Raw genomic sequence first — 19,786 nt, forward strand, 5'->3', positions numbered from 1 at the left:
CAGGCCTGCAGCCCATGTAGCCCAGCCTCCTGGTCTCACAGATGGGCCAGCCAGATGCCTGAGGGAAAGCTGCAAGCAGGACCTGAGGAAAGGCTGCCATGCAACACCTTCTTTTCTCTAACAACCACACTACGTTTTGTCACATGACTAAGAGATAGTCCCTTTGTCTGTACCCAGGAAGATTATTTAAACTTCATCACATCTTTTCTTTCTGTCAAACTTCATATTCTGAGAGCTGCTTCTAACATTTAGTTCTGAAGGGGTAAAATCTTCACACAAAGCTGCTTGTTTGAAACAGATATTATACTTTTTAAAATGAAAACTATGGGGATTTCCATATAAATTAGGTAACTGACAGTGAATGTCTACCCAGACCATCTGGCATGTATGCTTTAGTTGAGTTGAGCTTCCTGCATTCCAGGGGGTTGGGCTAGATGGCCCTACAATTCTGTGATTCTGTATTCCCAGATAAGTCGGTACGTGATTGCAGCCTAAGAGTGTTATTTTCCTAGGATTAGCATGTCATGACATCAGCAGTGATTGCAGACACTGAGTTCAAAGTAGTAGCTGTGTTCTGAAACCAAAGTTCTGAGGTGACTTAGTGGAAGGTGGATGAAGTGAACTGTCTCTACCCTTCTCTCTCACCTCTATATATCAATGCCAGTCACTCTCCCACTCACAAACCATTGCTCTGTTTTGCTTGTGGGAAACGTACACAAACCTGTTGCCCCTTTAGAAGTATTTTTGTGTGGTGGCTAACACTGTGTTAGGTGTTTATCAGCTACAATAACCCGAGAGCCAGAACGCCATAGTTGTTAAAGTGGGGAGATGCATATTCAAGTCCCCACTCAGCCATGAAGATCACTGGATGACTGTGACCCAGTTACTCTCAGCCTAGCCAAATTCATAGGGTTGCTGCGAGAATAAAATGGGGAAAACCACTTACACTGTTCTGGGCTTTGTGGAGGGAAGGCAGATTTTAAATGTAGTATTACTAATAAAATGCTGATGATGAGATGTGTGGGTTGCGGTACATGCCACCCCAGGGGAGTGCTACGTGCCAGAGTGGGTTGGAAACAGACACAAAAGAACTGTATTTTATTATTTTATGTGAGCCACCTTGGGTAGCCTTCTGGATCAAAAGGAAGAACAGAAATAAAATAGAGTAATTAACATATTAATTGGTTGGACAGTGTTCTCGAAGCTACCAACACGAGTCTGACCAAACTGCGGGAGGCAGAGGAAGACAGGAGTGCCTGGCATGCTCCGGTCCATGGGGTCACAAAGAGTTGGACACGACTAAACAACAATTAACATAGAAACATAGGAAGCGGCCTTATATTGAGTCAAACAAGTGGTCCATCTAGCTCAATATTATTTACACTGATTGGCAGCAGCTCCCCTGGCCCTACCTGGAGATTGTAGTGATTGACTCCGACTGTATGGAAGTCCAGCTGCTCTACCACCGAGCTACAAATATTGATAAACCCTATGTCAGAACTCACTCCCAAACTTGTACGGCTATAGTTGAAATGAGAGGCGATTAAACAAAGACACTTGTTTTGGCTGCAGTGACTTAGAGCCTACTAGTAGCCCCTGCAAAAGGATGTAAAGGTAAAGGTAAAGGTACCCCAGCCCATACGGCCAGTCGTGTCCGACTCTGGGGTTGCGCGCCCATCTCGCTTAAGAGGCCGGGGGCCAGCGCTGTCCGAAGACACTTCCGGGTCACGTGGCCAGCGTGACAAGCTGCATCTGGCGAGCCAGCGCAGCACACGGAAACGCCGTTTACCCTCCCACTAGTAAGCGGTCCCTATTTATCTACTTGCACCCGGGGGTGCTTTCGAACTGCTAGGTTGGCAGGCGCTGGGACCGAGCAACGGGAGCGCACCCCGCCGCGGGGATTCGAACCGCCGACCTGACGATCGGCAAGTCCTAGGCGCTGAGGTTTTACCCACAGCGCCACCCGCGTCCCTGCAAAAGGTTAATGGAAGGCTGGTCAACAGGTTTGCCTCATGGGGATGATGATGATGATGATAATTTATTATTTATACCCCGCCCATCTGGCTGAGTTTCCCGAGCCACACTGGGCGGCTCCCAATCAAGTGTTAAAAACAGTACAGCATTACATATTAAAAACTTCCCTGAACAGGGCTGCCTTAAGATGTCTTCTGAATGTCAGGTAGTTGTTTATCTCTTTGACATCTGATGGGAGGGCGTTCCACAGGGCGGGCGCCACTACCGAGAAAGCCCTCTTTCTGGTTCCCTGTAGCCTCACTTCTCACAATGAGGGAACCGCCAGAAGGCCCTCATGCGACTGAGCCTCATGGACTCTTCCTTGTGGAGTGCCCAAGGCATAGAAAATAAAGTGTGTGGTAACACAAGGTATGGGCTCATAAGTGGGCATGTACATTTGTAGGTTTGAATTGTCCTCTCTTTTTTTGTGGAGAAGAATCATGCCCAGAGGTGGAGCGTGTGCCTGTGCTGCCTGGGGTGGTGTGTGGGATGTGCCCCTGGGGCGTGGGGTGCGGCAGGTGTCCTTGGCACACCACAGTTCAGGGTAGGAGAGGCGCGGGGAATCTGCCACCCACTCTCCTCCTGCTTACCTCCTCCGGGTCAGGCCTGTGCCAGGCACAAGCGCCACAGCCAAGGCGCAGCTCCTCCTTGCGTGGAGCCAGGTTCCAATAAAGGAGCCTGCTGTGGGGGAGCCTGTTTGAGCCCCCTCACAAAATTGCATCCGGGGCCACGGCCCCCATGGATCCCCCATGCTATGCCTCTGATCATGCCGATCTAGCCTGCATGCATATGAGCCTAGCACTCATAGTCTTACCCATGTATTGGCAGCATGCACAGATGAAATTACTTTTCTTGGAGATGCAAAGAAAGCTTTGGTTGAGTGAATGTTGATCAGCTGTCAGATTGAGAGATCTCCCTTAGCTGGCCTGTTTTTCCTTGGACCTTTGCTTTTCCTTACTCTAGCTCCTCTGTCAGTTGTTCCTTTACATAATATTGCCACTGCTTGGTATTATCACTTGATCAACTCACTGTACAATTGCCGCAGCTTTACCTACATCACCACAAGTGTCTAAAACTAAGGTTTGTGAGGACTGAAGAAAATCCTCCCAGCCGTGTGGTGAGCATCTCCATACAAAAGGCTTACTTACCATGTGCCAGTCAACCAGCTGTCTCTTATGATTTAGCATAGTTCAAGTGACAACAATCACGTGAATAATGACCCTGAGTCTGGTACCCTTCCTAAGTTTCTGCTAGTCTTCCTTGGTGTGTCTTTTCCTGTCCTGGTTCTCTTGTCTTGTAAATGTTCAGGACCTACTTTTGCTTTGCTTCTTCTGCAGCTCACATCCTGTGAAGTAGGTCTTCACTATTTACGATAAACCAAGACATGGCAGGAGGCAACAAAAAACCCCTGTGAGGTTCATTGAGCTCTTGGTGGGCTGTCATCCATGTTTGGAAGCAGCTCCCCTAAGCTTGCTGCTGCTCCATGCTTCACTATTGCATCTCTTAACCTTAAGCACTTGTTATGCATTGCACTTGTGAATAAGGTAAATTAGCAGAAAGGTAAAAATAAATAAATCTGTATGTGAATATGTTTTATTCTAAAGTGAAATTTAGAGATAGTGTCTGCAAATGGCACACAAATGAAAAAGAGTTTTGACACAAAACTGGTATGTGTGTGGTCAGGGATCCACCACAGTTTTGCTGGTTGGTAAATAGGATTAGAACATTCTAAGAGATACGCTGCTTTAGTTCCAAAGGCAGAATTTAATTCAGTGTTGTGTGATAAATTATTTTGTGCTACTGTTTTAATAATCATACAAAGATTAACTTTAGTGGTTGACAAACATACCTGTAACTTCCCATAAAAACTATGGGAAGCTATTAGGACCAAACCACACAGACCCTGTTTAAAAGAAAAATCTACTTAAAATAAACACATCTTGATTTATTTTTTGAAAACGATCATTCTGGAACATAATAATTACAATGGCCACACTGCATTTTGGATATAATGGACAAGTTGAGACACAGCACTGGCTCCCTTTTAACTGTGGTTAAGAAATGGCAAGCCAGCTTTGGGAAAGTACTCTCCTCCCTCCCACCTCCCTACCTTTCTCTGGATCAAATTGCCCTCTCCTGCCTTAAGAGGAATTTCAACACTGTTGTGTACTGGCCCAGTGTCACTTCAGATACAAATAATCCACTTCCAGAAGGGTAATCCATGTTAGTCACTCATAGCAAAAACAACAAAGAGTTTTAGCAACTTAAAGACAAACCAATTTATTGTAGCATGAACTATACATTAATTGCAATAAGGGATCCAAAAGCAGGAATAATGTGTTGTTTTTGTTTCAATTTTGCTCCCAGTTCCAATTGCCTGATCAAAGAACTTGGGTAAGTTCATTATTTATATTTTCAATTTAAACACTGTAGAAGAAATTGCATAAGAAACGTGACATGAAAACTCATTTACTTCACTGCAACCCTACAAGTCTTTTCCTGCTAATTATTTTAGCTCTCCTAAATCACACTTGTGTCTTATTCTACTTTTCATCAAATGCTAGTCTTTACTCCATTACACGTTCTAATGAATGGGAGTCTACTACAAAGGACTGTATGTGCAACCATTTCAAAGAATTGTATTATGATTTCTAGAGGCATAAAATTGTTGTGCCAGTGAGTGATCCAAAGCTCTGAGCTTACAGCAGCACAATTGCACATATAAAGCATTTTACTGTGCTAGTGTGGGCTTTGTATGCCATCTATTATAGATCAGAAGCCATCATACTGGGGAGTTTAGATGACATCCCTCACAGATCACAGCGCTCCCCTCACATGTACAAGCAATACATGCATGTGTCAGTACATGCATAAAGCAGAACAAGCAAAACACAGATGTGTGTTTGTGGCTGCCATAGCTAGGAAGTACCAAGCTAGGTTGTGCAACCCTGTCATCCACTCACACATTTTTTGAACATGTGATGGGGGATCTCTCTGAGCACCCACCTTTGAAACAATCTTTTGCAGATGAATCCATGTAAAGGAATATTATATAGTCATTATTTAAGTATATTTTCCACCCACCCACCCCAGGGAAACCCTATTGCTCAATCAGAGCAAACATCAATTGGGTTTTCTATGGATTTATGTTTGCCCCAATTTAAAGCTAAAGAGCAGGTTTTCCCTGGGAAAGGAGCAGGGCAAGGAGAAAATCTCTTGGACCTGTGCTCTCTGGACGTGGAACAAGCAGAAGTGTGGATGGACAAAAGTTGGCTTGGACAAAAATGAGAAGCTCAACTGCTTCTTGTGGCACTTCATCAGTTCACCTCAGTACTCTGCACATGACCATTACAATTTACTTCTCTCTTTGTTTTTATTTTTTTCATGGTTAGTAGCAGTACTTTGTACAGCTCCATTTTTTAATTGTGAGCCCTGAACCTGGGGGATGAGAACTATTGATTGATTGGACAGTTTATTAATATTTTCTTGGCACTATGCAAAAATTATGAAATGGTGGACTACCATCCACCAAACACAAAACAAAAGTGAAAGAAACAAGGAGGGCAAGCAGATATAGCTAAATTATACTATATTCTTCATAAATGTTATGATGGTGACCAGGTGGATTGTCTGCTGATGGAGGCATTTCTGAGAAAGGGCAAACTACACTGCAGTTGTTCCCACCCAAGCCAATGGAGTAGGCCTTGGAGTCTCACCTCTCCCACTGATGCAGCCAGATAGATTTAGCTTGTGCATCCTGATGAGCATTGGTGAACGGAAGCAACTACCAATAATTATAGCTAGTCACATGACAAGGTCTAACCTCCATAAATGTTTTCAGGTCAGACTTGCTCCTTTTAAGAACAGCAAGGGAGTTCAGGTTCAAATGAAGACCACAGATCCATGTTTTTAAAACCAGGTCTGCTCTGAAAAATGAGAGATGGGTGTGAGGGGTCTCATTTAATGAGCAAAACGGATATATAGCTGAGGAGTGCAGACCTTCCCTGCTACACATCTTTTCTGCAGTCTGTCTCACAACGTCACTTTTCTGGCTCGAGTACCAAAATTGAGATCAGATTAGAGAAAGGCACTTGGGGAGAAGGGCTACAGGAAAATAAGCGATGGGAAGGTTTCGTATTTCAAGAATACGAACGTCTTCAACCCAGTTTGTTTGTTCCACTTTAACCCCGCTGTCACTTGTAGGTTTAAGGCAGTTTACAATATTTTAACATTTTCCCTCCCTTGCTGTATCCCACTCCTTTCTCACTGGCAGATTTGAGAAAGAGATGAAGAATGAAATTCCCAACCAAATGATCTCTCCCCTGTTTTCCTTTCTCCCATTCACATGAACAAATCCATACAATTCTTCTTGAGGGTCGCTAAAATAGACCCAAAATAAAATGTATTGGCAATGACAATGAAAAGATGCTGATATGGTCTAGATTTTTCATATTTCTTAAAAATGCACTAATTAACATAGAAAATGAACATCTGTATCATTTTTCATTTCCCATGAATTATGATGGCCAGCCATTTTGTGAAGCAAGCCTTCAGTGGCCTAATTTATGAAATGCTAGGGTCATGTAATCCTCCGATTTTAAGGTATTAAGTCATTATTTATTTTTAACAGACTGTTTGCCCTATATATCTGTTACTGTTTTTCTGTCCCTAGCTAATAAACTTTGACATAAAGGACCAAGGCCATGTTTGATGGTATCAAACCCATCTGAGATGCTTATAAATACCGTCTCCCCTCTAGTTATGGCCATGTCTACATTTTTGGGCCTGAACTGGGAGAGCGTGCAGGTTTGCGTCACCCAACAGTTTATAGCCTCTCTGGGACTAAAAGGGAGGTATGGGATACAAGCAGCTTCCTTTTCTAAACTTCTGAATGCAGATAGAATCAGCTATTTACGTATGTAAATCAAAATTGGTATGCTGTATAGCATTAAAATATGCTGAGATTTTATTTATTTAAAAAACATACTTAGCCCAGATTAAGAGCATGCATTGCTTAACCATAAGGAGCCTGTGTATGAGAGAGGAAACAAAGAACTCTCTTACCACCCCCTAGCTCTAGGAAGGTCTCTGTAGACATATAAAATCCAATCGTTGCCCTGAATTTTTTCTTCTCTTAATATGAGGTAACATGATGTTGGTTTTGGATAAGGAATATTGTCTCCCTCGGTGAGGAAATATTTCAGCGCCAGACATCTGTTCTAGCCATGCATTCACATGTGAATATTGGGGCAGGAAGGGATGAATAGGGGCACTATTTCTTTAATCACTCTCCTTAAACCCTTATACCAGGCTTCCTCAACCTCGACCCTCCAGATGTTTTTGGCTTACAACTCCCATGATTCCTAGCTAGCAGGACCAGTGGTCAGGGATGCTGGGAATTGTAGTTTCAAATTGTAGTCTCAAAACATTTGGAGGTTGAGGAAGCCTGCCTTATACCTTGCTGCCTGGAAGAGAGCTGTTCCTTCAACAGCGAATCAGCTCAGGCTGGGAGGCTCCATTGCTTCATGGCTCTCAGTCAGCCCGTCCCCCTCCTCCCAAATATACTCATTTACTAGTGATAACTCTGAAGATCCTGCCTGACTCTCCATATTCTCTGTTCCTGTGGTCCCAGGGGAGATTTGGGGGTTTTTTTTTGGGGGGGTGCATGTGTGTCTGTGTACCAGCAGGAACTCAGGCAACTGAAGTGGGGAGTGGTGGCTGGTAACATTTTGACTTAGCAGGGCTGACATTTTTAACCATGCTGTTTTCATCATAAGATGACTTGCATGGCACTTATTTAGGAAAGTGTGGCATTATACTTGTGCAGAGTGATATTGTCTCGTCCTCTAAAAAATAAAACAAAACTCTGCACATCTATGAGCAGGGAAAGAGTTTCCATGTAAGAGGGCCCAAGTACAATTTTCAGAAAAGAATGACTCCATACCGCCTGTGTAGAAATTAAGCCTATACAGTGGTGCCCCGCAAGACGAATGCCTCGCAAGACGGAAAACCCGCTAGACGAAAGGGTTTTCCGTTTTGGAGGTGCTTCGCAAAACGAATTTCCTATGTGCTTGCTTCGCAAGACGAAAATGTCTTGCGAGTTCCTGCGGGGTTTTTTTCCTTTTCCCTCCCTTTTCCCCAAGCCGCTAAACCGCTTATCAGCTGATGGCTAAGCCGCTTATCAGCTGATCTTTAAGCCGCTTAACAGCTGATGCTAAGCCGCTTATCAGCTGATCTTTAAGCCGCTTAACAGCTGATGCTAAGCCGCTTATCAGCTGATCTTTAAGCCGGCTAAGCCGCTAATACTGTAGCGCTAAGCCGCTAAACCTCTAATGGGCTTGCTTCGCAAGACGAAAAAACCCGCAAGACGAAGAGACTCGCGGAACGTATTCTTTTCGTCTTGCGAGGCCCCACTGTATTCTATATAATATGACATAAAGTTTTGAGTACATGAATACAAGTTCTCTGCCAAAAAACTAAAAATACTTTTAAAATGTGATGGAAATTTGCTTCCAGTTTCATGCAGCCCCACCCCCACAAAAAAATCAGTTTAACTATTCATTATCCAAAAGACTCTTTTCTCTAAATTAAAAGAAGTATCTTCTTGACTGACCTGTCCTCCTTTAATTCTGCAAAGAGTTAACTATGCTATTGCCCGTTACAACACAGTATGACATTGAACTCCATATATTTATTGTGCAGGTTTTTAAAAATAAAAATACTGCCTTAAAAGTTATGAAGCAATTATTTCCTTTTGTAGTTCCTGTTCATGTTTTGAGATAATTTCTCTAAGTTTACATTTCTTAGTGTTCACAGTCTGATATCATTGATCATGCAGCTTCCTATACCAAAAGGTTCAAATATTTTGCTCAGTGGTAGAGCACATGCATGAAAATTCTTGCTATAAAGGATTTTCAGTAACTGGGCAGGAAACCACCCCTGCCAGAATTCCTGTGATTAATTTGAGTCAGTGTTGACTGGGAGTATAATCTTTTGTCCTGCTATTCACACCTGAGCTCCACCCTGGAATTTGCGATGTAATAGCATGTATGCATTTATGAATTAATGAATGAATATGTACATATATAAAGCTTTTGCAGAATGCTTTTCTTATGCCACTATGTCAGGGTTTCCCAAACTTGGGTCTCCAGCTGTTTTTGGACTACAATTCCCACCATCCTTGACCACTGGTCCTACTAGCTAGGGATGATGGGAGTTGTAGCCCAAAAACAGCTGGAGACCCAAGTTTGAGAAACCCTGCACTATGTCATCACTATTTTCACATATCTCGGAATAGCAAACCAGGGCTTCCTTCTTTTGACAGTTGGAGCAATGCAGTAGAGAAAAGTATAACCTATGAGCCAGGAATCCTTCAAGCACAAATGTTAGCTCAGCCATGGACTCACTAGCTAGCCCAAGGAAAGTCAGTGTCTTCTAGCTTCAACCATCATCTGTGACATGAGAATAATGCTACTGGCCCACTGTACTTTAATGGTTACTGAGATGATGTATGTGAAGCACTATGAATGCTAACAAAAAGTGCTATGTAAATGCAGAATAGTAGTAGTAGTAGCAGCAATAAAAGTGTTCCAGGTCAGAGGGAGCGATTCCTGGGCTTGACCTGAACAACTTGCCCTTCTATTTTTGGAAACTAAGCACGGACCATTCACATTCTGATGGTCTGCGTTTTTGTTAGCAGCCATTGTTATATAGCTATGACATTCTTGTAGAGTTTCCTTCCCCTTCAACTGCTGATATGTCCTCTAGACCCGAGTTCTGCCTCAGCAACCTTTCCTTGGTTTTCTTTGTCTGGGAACATCTGTTCAGATGGGGAAACAATGACCTTTTGCCTCGGCTGAGGCAAAGAGCTACCCTAGCAGGCACTAAGAAGATTAAAGGAAGGCTGCACTGATAGCTTTCATGCTGCTCCAGTGGTTCTCAGCAGTGAGAGGAGAGAATACAAATGGGCAAAAGGGCTATAGGCAAGCAGAAGAAAGAAGCTGGTAATCTCCTCCATCCTTGTCACTTCACTTTTATTCCCAGTTTATTTCAGGTCTATTTCAAAAATAAAGGGGAATGCAACTGATTTCAAGCATGCCCCTTAAGGAAGAACTAAGCATTATGTTACATATGGGGATGCTGTTAAAATGAGTTTGATTCTTGCCCTTTAACATCCAGTACAACTTACTCTGAATCCTGATGCAATAACTTAACATGTTTCACCACCTCTGCCAGTGGCAGCCAGTTAGGTAAAGAAACACCCAGCATCATGTCAAGACGGGGGAAAGTGAGATACATGCTACCAGGTTGGAAGGAGACTCAACCTAGGGCTGCCATTTTTAGTGGCAGCATCACCTTCCTTATAAGTTTTAGTTCCCCCTTTAGCTTTATGTCCTCTTTCAGATGCTGCTGCTGAATGACCCTGGAATATTTCTGCAAATGCACACTCTTTAATTCTGTATGGATTAATCTGGTATAAACATCACTCACTAATTACCGTATTTTTCGCTCCATAGGACGCACTTTTTCCCCTCCAAAAATGAAGGGGAAATGTGTGTGCGTCCTATGGAGCGAATGCAGGCTTTCGCTGAAGCCTGGAGAGCGAGAGGCATCGGTGCGCACCGACCCCTCTCGCTCTCCAGGCTTCAGGAAGCTATCCGCAAGCCTTGCAAGCCCGGTGGGAGTTCCCGCGGGCTCACAAGGCTTGCAGGCAGCAGCCTGCAGCCCCGGCGAGTGTCCGCAAGCCTTGCGCGCCCGGCAGGAGGTCCCGCCGAGCGCGCGAGGCTTGGGGCAGCAGCCTGTCGCCCGAAGCACGGGGAGCCCTCCGGAGGGCTCCCCATGCTTCGGGCGAGTGTCTGCAAGCCTTGCGCGCCCGGCAGGAGGTCCCGCCGAGCGCGCAAGGCTTGGGGCGGCAGTCTGTCGCCCGAAGCACGGGGAGCCCTCCGGAGGGCTCCCCGTGCTTCGGGCGAGTGTCTGCAAGCCTTGCGCGCCTGGCAGGAGGTCCCGCCCAGCGCGCAAGGCTTGGGGCTGCAGCTTGTCGCCCGAAGCACGGGGAGCCCTCCGGAGGGCTCCCCGTGCTTCGGGCGAGTGTCTGCAAGCCTTGCGCGCCCGGCAGGAGGTCCCGCCGAGCGCGCAAGGCTTGGGGCTGCAGCTTGTCGCCCGAAGCACGGGGAGCCCTCCGGAGGGCTCCCCTTGCTTCGGGCGAGTGTCTGCAAGCCTTGCGCGCCCGGCAGGAGGTCCCGCCCAGCGCGCAAGGCTTGGGGCTGCAGCTTGTCGCCCGAAGCACGGGGAGCCCTCCGGAGGGCTCCCCTTGCTTCGGGCGAGTGTCTGCAAGCCTTGCGCGCCCGGCAGGAGGTCCCGCCGAGCGCGCAAGGCTTGGGGCGGCAGTCTGTCGCCCGAAGCACGGGGAGCCCTCCGGAGGGCTCCCCGTGCTTCGGGCGAGTGTCTGCAAGCCTCGCGCGCCAGGTGGGAGGTCCCGCCGAGCGCGCGAGGCTTGGGGCGGTAGCCTGCAGCCCGAAGCACGCGAGGCTTGGGGCGGCAGCCGCGGGGGGGGGGGGAATAATTTTTTTTATTCATTTCCCCCCCCCCAAAAAACGAGGTGCGTCCTATGGACCGGTGCGTCCTATAGAACGAAAAATACGGTATATTCTTCACGGATTGCTCAGAATGATTTGTTCATCTTATGTTGTCCTACTGTATGTAAGCCCTGTTTGGGCTGGTTTTCAAGGCAGAGGATTAAGCTGGCTGTTTCATGTTGATTAAATTTTATTATGCCAATTCCCATATGATCTGTGTTCCTCAACAGGCAGCCTATGGGCACATCAGGCTCACCAACTGGCCCCTCAAGTCGATTGCAATCATAACTTTTTCTTTTGCTAATGCTGGTTGTACCTTAAAGAATGCCACTCCCATAGGTTTTCCTGAGCCCTTAGTTCAGCTGGCTGTGTTCCATGTTTTAATTCAGGAATGCCCTACATCGAATAAAGTGACTTACTCTCAGATTGCCCCTAGAGAACTAAATCTGTTTCTAAAACATAATAATAAATTCAGGCACTTTGGAGAATTTATTTATCTATTGCCTTCTTGGTTCCATGGCCCATTATTTCCATAGGTGAGGAGTGTGAGAGTGTGGGGCTTGGCCTTCTCCATCATGTCACCAACATTATGGTGAGGTGTGTCAGGTTTCCTCTCTATTGATTCTGTGTCACCAGGTGAAAACTTAGCTTTTCCTGAATACTTTTCCTGAGGTCTATTTTAATGTTATAAACACTTGCATTGTTGGTTAACTATGGGATTCTTAGTTGGCTGTTTTTATTGTAGGATGTATATTTTTAGCTTTGCAGTAAGCGGCTACAAGTACTGTGTAAATAGAATAGAATGCAGCAAAGTATTTGAATATGTAAGTAAGTAGGAAGTAATGCAACCAGGAATGGCTGCACTAGCAGTCATTGGAAGCAACATAAGCATGTGACTGGTGATAGGATCCTGGGGTTGGGTGGAGTGGCAGGCCTCATAAAACTGCCATATATTGTCCGTGCAGCCGCTACAAGTCAGATGTGCATTAACTAGGCAGGCAGGATCAGTGCACTGGTGGAGGAAGAGGGGGGCAGGGGGAGCGCACCACCCCCAGCAGCGCGATCCCGGTGGGGTGCCATCATGGCTGCCCACCTGCACTGGGCGCCATGCCCCCGCAGGTGGCGTGCCACCCCAGGACATAAGCCACGCCCCCTGGGACGCACACCAGCCACGCCCATGCCTGCTCTCCACTCCCCAGTGCCGGAGTGTGAAGCTCCACCACTGGATCAGCGAAACGCACATACTAGGAAATCAGCTCTGATTTATATACAATGACTAGTACATGCATGCCTTAGAATAGATCAGAACCAAGCCTTAAAGCCATGGTAATTGCTTTATAAAGCCATTTCAAACAGGAAAAGGAAAATAGGTTAACCAACTAATGCTGGGATCTGTGGGAAGGAAGAATGTTGACCCAAGCACGATTTTAAAAGCACTCGGTAATGAGACTGACTCAAATATTTAAATATATAACTAAGCCGTTCCTTATCCTCCCAGATGCATGTCCTCCAACGAAACTAGAAATAGGTGGTACCTTACTCCTAAGCCATGTGTCACTACTAATCTGCCAGAAGGCCAAAAACCATTTCCCTGCTTCCATCCCTCCATCACAGGCAATAGTAAAACAGCAAAATTATTTCTCTTAGCAAGCAATTAGAAGTGATTAAATGCAATGAGAAATAAAATGGCAGATTTATTCTGGGGGAAAGGAGAAATAGGAAGGAGTGAAAAATAAATGTTATGATAATGCTGAACTCTGTAGGCTGATAATGACATTGCTCTTCTAGGATGGAATTGCCTCCTACTCCAACCAGCATCATCATTACATATCTTGGCCCTACGATCAGTACCCGTCACAACCCTTCATATTGACAAATGCCCTGTCCACTTGCATCTGTGGAGAATGTTTTAGCAGCTGAGTGATTATGAATCAAAACCCAGAGCTTCCAGCCCTTACTGCTTCCCTCTGCTTTCCCATTTGTCTCCTGACAAGTAAATGTATCTTGACTTTCCTCTGAGATTTTTTTTTTTTGCACAATGTTTGATGAAAGACATTTGGCAAATTGGCAGTGGAACCCTGTACATTGCAATTTGTAGTGAGCATTAGAAGTCTGAGCATGGAATGGAAGAGCAGGCTACGGGCGAAAAGGAGAGAAAAATACCAGCGCTAAGCAGAATATGAATATGAGCAGACATTTATTTTGGACTAAAAAGAGAAAGTGCAAACCAAATTACTATATTTATATTGTATCTTAGTATGAAAAATGTAAGCCAAATAAGTCTTCTTCCATACATATTTCTCCGAATGATGAGTAACATTCAGCCTGATGGAGCCACTTTTGTGTAAGTGCAATGTAAGCGAGAAGAAAATCAGTTCACAGATTCCTGGGCTCATGAACTAAACCTTATTTACTATATTGGGTTTTCTGCAAAATGGTCATAATTAGGATGGGGGGAGGGGGAGTAAGCTTACCCTAGGGCAACAATTCTGTAATCATTCAGGACAAAGGGTATGATTCTACGAACTTCTTTCAATCTGAGTAATATTATTAGTTGTCAGTTCAGTGTTGAAGTGAGAAAATTATTAAGGCTATTATACATTAATCTTGAAGATACAGAGTAATTTGAACACTTCATTATTTGCAACGGCATCCTGTAGTGTTACTTTTCCATCAAGCAGAGGCTGCAGGCATAAGCATTTCCTGAAGAACCTTTGCTTCACCTTCTAGGCATGCATCTCTTCTACTCATTGTAAATGCATGTAGCTCCGCTGCCACCTTATTCTTAGGGGGACACAGTACTATTGCATAAGTTGGACTGTGTTCAGTGGAACTTACTCCAAAGTAAGTGCAGTTAGGTTACTTATGCTTTTGTGAAGCATGTAGCACTGAGTTGACACTTTGGCTATTACTAATGCTTCTGCAACTATTTCACATTCTTATGTCTGGATTCATACTGTTTTTATTTACGCATTTATGTATTCAAAAAAAGTCTGGAATAGCTTCATTAGGTGTGATCTTCCAGCCACACATAAAACTCTTATCAGGGTGCAGCACTAGAGATTATTTGTATTTTACCATAAGGACTGGTTCAGGTATACAGGTTCATCACTTGATTACTCTACTCCTGATTACTGTACACATGATAATTGGCAGCTGAATGTGTGAACTAACACCACTGAAAAGCATTGCTTTGGAGGTGATAAAAAAGTTGTCATTCCTCTGTCTCTGGAACACTGACCTAACTAGATGTGATTGAAATCTTGCCAAATTTTGTTCTGATGGGGTAAAAAGAAGCAGGAAGCATAACAGGGTGGATATACCTTATTTACTCTACATAGCTCTTTATCTAGAACCATATATGTGTACCATTGCGTAGCTCAGGGGTCAGCAAAAATTTTGTGGCTTGGGCTGGTTCACGGTCCCGCAGATGCCACGGTGGGCTGGAGTGCGCGCACACAAGCATGCGCAAACGTTATTTACAGTGCTCCTTCTGATGCGGAGGAGGCATGCGCAGCTTCCCATTGGCTATAGGAGCTTCTTGCAGCCAATAGGAAGCCAGCCAGCGTCGTGGAAGGCAATCCCTGCTCTGCTCTGCGTGGCGCATGGGAGCCGACTGAGCGGGTGGCAGGGGTCCATGGGCCACTTGTGGCCCATGGGCTTTAGGTTGCCGACCCCTAGCGTAGCTTCTTAACACACAGAGAGAGGCATCCTGGAAATTACTCAGGACCGCTGCCTGGCCTGTCCCAAGCCTGCCTGCCTGTGGGGAGCTAGTGTGTGCCGTGACAGCAGCTGGCCACAGAGGGCGAGGGGCAAGAAGGGTGCCCAGCAGAACTGGTGACAGGATGGGGGTGCAGACATATGGCTGGGAGAAGATGCTTCCCACCCTGTCCTAATGGTTGGTTGAAGGCAAACCTTCCCTCACTCAGGCAACTTCCAGGCAGCAACAGCAGCAGCAAGCAAGGGAAGGCCTATTTATTTATTTATTATTTAATTGTGACCCAGATGCACGTAAGTGGGAGGGTGTCTGTAGAGGATGGATGGATGGATTTATTATGATTACAGACTATTAAACAGGAAAATATTATCTTTTGTGGCGTTATACAAACATCTACACACATAGAGTAACAACCGTAAAGCCTTGAATTAGTCCAAGGTGGAGGCTCAGCGCTAATTTTCATGGAGCAAGACGGCCACTAGAAAATTGGATGACAGGCTAGAAACATAAACTGATTTATGTGTAACTGCTTTTTTCTTCTGTGAATTATACTGTAAATCAGTAAGAAGGTTGTGTTACCTCTAACAAAGCTGCAGTATCTCAGAAATGTAGTATCAGTTAAACTGGCTTGAGACCAGTTTATGTTGGTAATATTTCCTTATCAGCATATAATAACAAGGTGGAATAAATATTGTGTCATTGAAATAGCAACAACTTTTATTGTTTCTTCTAGTTAAAAAAGAAAAGCAGAGTTTTCAATAGTACACTTTTTAAAATGGAGCTCTTTGTTGACCAGATTGTGCTAATTCTCTTTGGAGTACAAGAATGTCCTCACAATGATTTCCCCCTCCTCCTTGCAGATGTCAGCTATAGAAAACATGGCTGAAAAGCTAGAGAGTTTTAGTGCCCTGAAACCAGAAGCCGGTGACATCATGCAATCTGTCCCTTCCATGTTCAACTTCAGAGCCCCTCCCAGCACCCTGCCAGAGAACCTTCTACGAAAAGGCAAAGAGCGCTATACCTGCAGGTAAACTCTCCAAGCTAATTACCCACAACAGCCTCTCTTAAATATCACTCTTCTCTTGCAAGCCACTGCTGTTTATTTTAGAAATTACTCAAGATTGGATGATGAATAGGGATTATGGTGGGTCACTGGCATTTTAAAAGGTTCTTTATTCAGCAAGACACGGTCATAGTGTTTGATTCTGTGTTTGTTTGCAATTACAGGAGAAATTTGTCCTGCATTACCTTGCGCTTGATAAATGAGGCCAAAACATTACATATGCTGCCTTGTTCCAAAATTTCCTCATCACCTTTATATTAATACACGATCTTTTCCCTCGTAATTTTTTTCTGATCATGAACTGCAAGACTGTTTTTCACTTGGTCTTTCCTTTGATAATGCCAGAAGGGAAATTCCACAAGATCTGTGAATGATTAGATGTGTTAAAAAAACTGAGTCGTCACTGCAAATATTTGGCTCAAATCAACTTTGTCCTAAAGAAATCAATGGAAGTTTTGTCTCAGAGTTTGGATCCATCTTATAGACATCTGTAGCCTTTCAGGTCCTAAGTGGCAGACCAGTTGTTAGACTCAGAGAGAGCTTTTCTGTTGACCTCAGAATTTAATGAATTTCACACATCATTATGGTGCAAATGTGAATTGGAAAATTTGTTACAATTTAAATAGTGAATGTTCTGGATAATGCCCTTGACCAGTAACACAGTTTATACTCACCCATGTCTGAAATAATATTGAATCTTGTTAATTTATTTTAGTAGGTTGAAGGATAAATGATTATGCACTCCTGTCACTTTTAAAAGGGGGGGAGTGCATGTGTACCTCTCTCAACAATGCCCCAACATGCCAGATATTTTCTTATTCTCTCCCCACCCTCCAATGAAATTGACTAGACTAAAAGCTATTTCTGATCTGGCATAGTCAATTTTACCACTTTCTTTATTTGCGTGGGACTAGGTTTCTGTATGGAATTTTTAAAACAGGCCTATTCCTTCACAATACTCTAGCCCTTCATTATGTTTAGACAGTTGTAAAGGAATTGATACTGAGCCAAGCCTACCTTCATGGTAGCTCCATTCAGAAAAGTTTGGAATTATTCCCTTATGATCGCCATCTGTGTACTCCAGAGGCAACAGCAATCCCATGTAAACGTCATGGAATAGACATGGAGTCTGCTGATTTAGACAAAACCACTGTATCACAAGTTTGCATTTATCTGAACAATGTTCCTTTTGACAAGCTCTGTTGTCTTCTACTCTGGCTGGTATCATTAGATTAGATCATCAGATCCCAAATAAAGACCCAAGCCATTTGCACAAGCTCTGCATTTATTAATGTTGGTTGTGCATTCATAGTGCTTGCTTGATGGATGATGCAACGGGCACTCTACAGGTATTTTATATAATAATAGAATAAGCCATAGAGTTGGAACAGACCACGAGGGTTATCTAGTCCGACCTGCTGCAAAGCAGGAATCTTTTGCCCAACATGGGGCTGGAACCCCTGACCCTCAGATTAAGAGTCTCATGCTCTACTGACTGAACTATCCATCATGGGCCATCTTCGGCTTTGTTTGAAAACCCCAATGCTGTAGCTGTTTGGTAGCATATAAATGAAGATAAAGGTATTTCACAAGCTAATTCATGTAGTATTCCAGAGCTGGTCCCACCATGTAGCACAGTGAACTAGCCGACTTCAGATGGCACAGGGCTGCAGTAGAGGTGTAGATGAGGGCAGGAATTTTTGTTTGAATGTTGCAGCTAGACTCTTTACGTGTTGGTCCTTGTGGAAAAGGGGCTCCAGTTCATGCAGCAAAATATATTGGGCTGGCATTGTACTATTCTTTTTCATGGTCAAGTCCTCACAATGTGGTTTTACCTTGTCTCCTTCATGTGCCACACAGCTGGTATTTACTACACAAGGATCTGTTTGTTTTCCATTCCCGCCCCCTCTAGTTGCAGCAAATATCAGCTATCTTCATGTAGAGCAGGAATAGGCAACTCTGGCATGCCAGATGTTGTCAGATTCCGAGTCCAGCCCTAGTCAATATGGACAGTGGGCAGGAATACACCATCTGAATTTGACAGGATGAAATAATCTCATAATGGCTTTACTTGGTCAACAAGTGGTGTTCAAATTGATCTATGATCATCTAGAAATGTCATTTAGGATTTATATTTTGGATGCATATTTTCAGGGAAATGTTCCTGATTTGGCAGAATAACCTAATGCTGCCATTTCAGTTTTCTATTTATTTTTTTAGCTTGGTATTTATGACCCTATCTCATTTTCAGAATGTTAGTTTATGTGTTTGATAACTGTCATATCAGTTTATCTGATTTTTCTGAAAACATGTCAGCTACTTTCAAGTCACACTATTACAGAAGCATACCTTGATGGATTAGGTCTCTTGAATTGTGTCTGATCTGATCTTTCACAGATGGAATGATGCCACGTTTACTGACACATTGAATATGCTGAACAATTTAAAACCTCTTTCCATCAAGCCAAGATTCTAAACCTTGGATAAAAGAGTTCCCGTCCCCCATAAGCATTTAGCTGGGGAAGTGACAAAGTTAATAAGTGTAGTATGTCGGGATGAACATTCAAATGAAAGTCTGCTCTCATAGATTTCTGAGGGTTGCACTGGAAAATACAGACATCACCACCTTAATCCATAAGGTTTTGATTCAATATATTTATTGAAGCTACTTTCAGAAATATTTAAATACAGTGGTATCTTGAGTTACAAATGCCTCAGGTTACAAGCGCTTCAGGTTACAGACTCCGCTAACCTGTAAGAGTTACCTCGAGTTGAGAACTTTGCCCCAGGATGAGAAAGGAAATGGTGCGCTGGCGGCGCAGCGGCAGCAAGAGGCCCCATTAGTGAAAGCACATCTCTAAGAATAGTTTCAGGTTAAGAACGAACCTCTGGAACGAATTAAGTTCATAACTAGCGGTACCACTGTACACCAAAGAAGCAGTTCCATCCAGTATTGGTTTGAAGTTTAGGACTATGCATTTTATTTCTTTATGTATCTTAAAGCAAAACATTAAAGCTATCTTTATATACCATTTTCTAATACCAGATACTGCGGCAAGATATTTCCAAGATCTGCAAATCTTACCCGTCACCTGAGAACACACACTGGAGAACAGCCTTACAGGTACAAGATGAATGCTTCTGGGGAGTAGCCACAGACTCTTATTGGCTGTTAGCGCTCCATACTGCAGCCTTTGACCTCCAAAGAGTTTTCACTCTTAAAAATGAAATGAGGTTTTAGAATGTGCTATGTAAAACACAGTTGACAATACTTTCTAATAAATGTGTGGGGAAACCTGGTCCAAGTGCTTTAACACAACCCCAATGGAATGCTCACAAAACCCTTCAGAGGCAAAAGACACCCAAGAACTTGAGAGTTAATAACCATAGTGCTGAGCATACATAGTTTTGATTAAT

The 19,786-nt window shown here is 44.0% G+C and overlaps 1 protein-coding gene across 16 annotated transcripts in view; it reads left to right on the top strand.

Annotated features, from left to right (window-relative positions):
- MECOM (MDS1 and EVI1 complex locus) overlaps positions 1-19,786 on the top strand; it is a 470,671-nt gene that overhangs the window by 437,092 nt on the left and 13,793 nt on the right. For 11 of the 16 annotated variants that reach the window (XM_081007773.1, XM_081007765.1, XM_081007776.1 and 8 more), the window contains 3 exons: positions 4,381-4,407; positions 16,167-16,333; positions 19,416-19,493. In XM_081007773.1, the coding sequence (XP_080863899.1) occupies positions 4,381-4,407; positions 16,167-16,333; positions 19,416-19,493 (272 nt within the window). The remainder of the gene's footprint in view (positions 1-4,380; positions 4,408-16,166; positions 16,334-19,415; positions 19,494-19,786) is intronic. The other 5 variants (XM_081007774.1, XM_081007777.1, XM_081007780.1 and 2 more) reach the window with 1 other exon arrangement.

Source organism: Podarcis pityusensis (assembly GCF_964106645.2).
Source record: "Podarcis pityusensis genome assembly, chromosome: 5".
NCBI lineage: Eukaryota > Metazoa > Chordata > Lepidosauria > Squamata > Lacertidae > Podarcis > Podarcis pityusensis.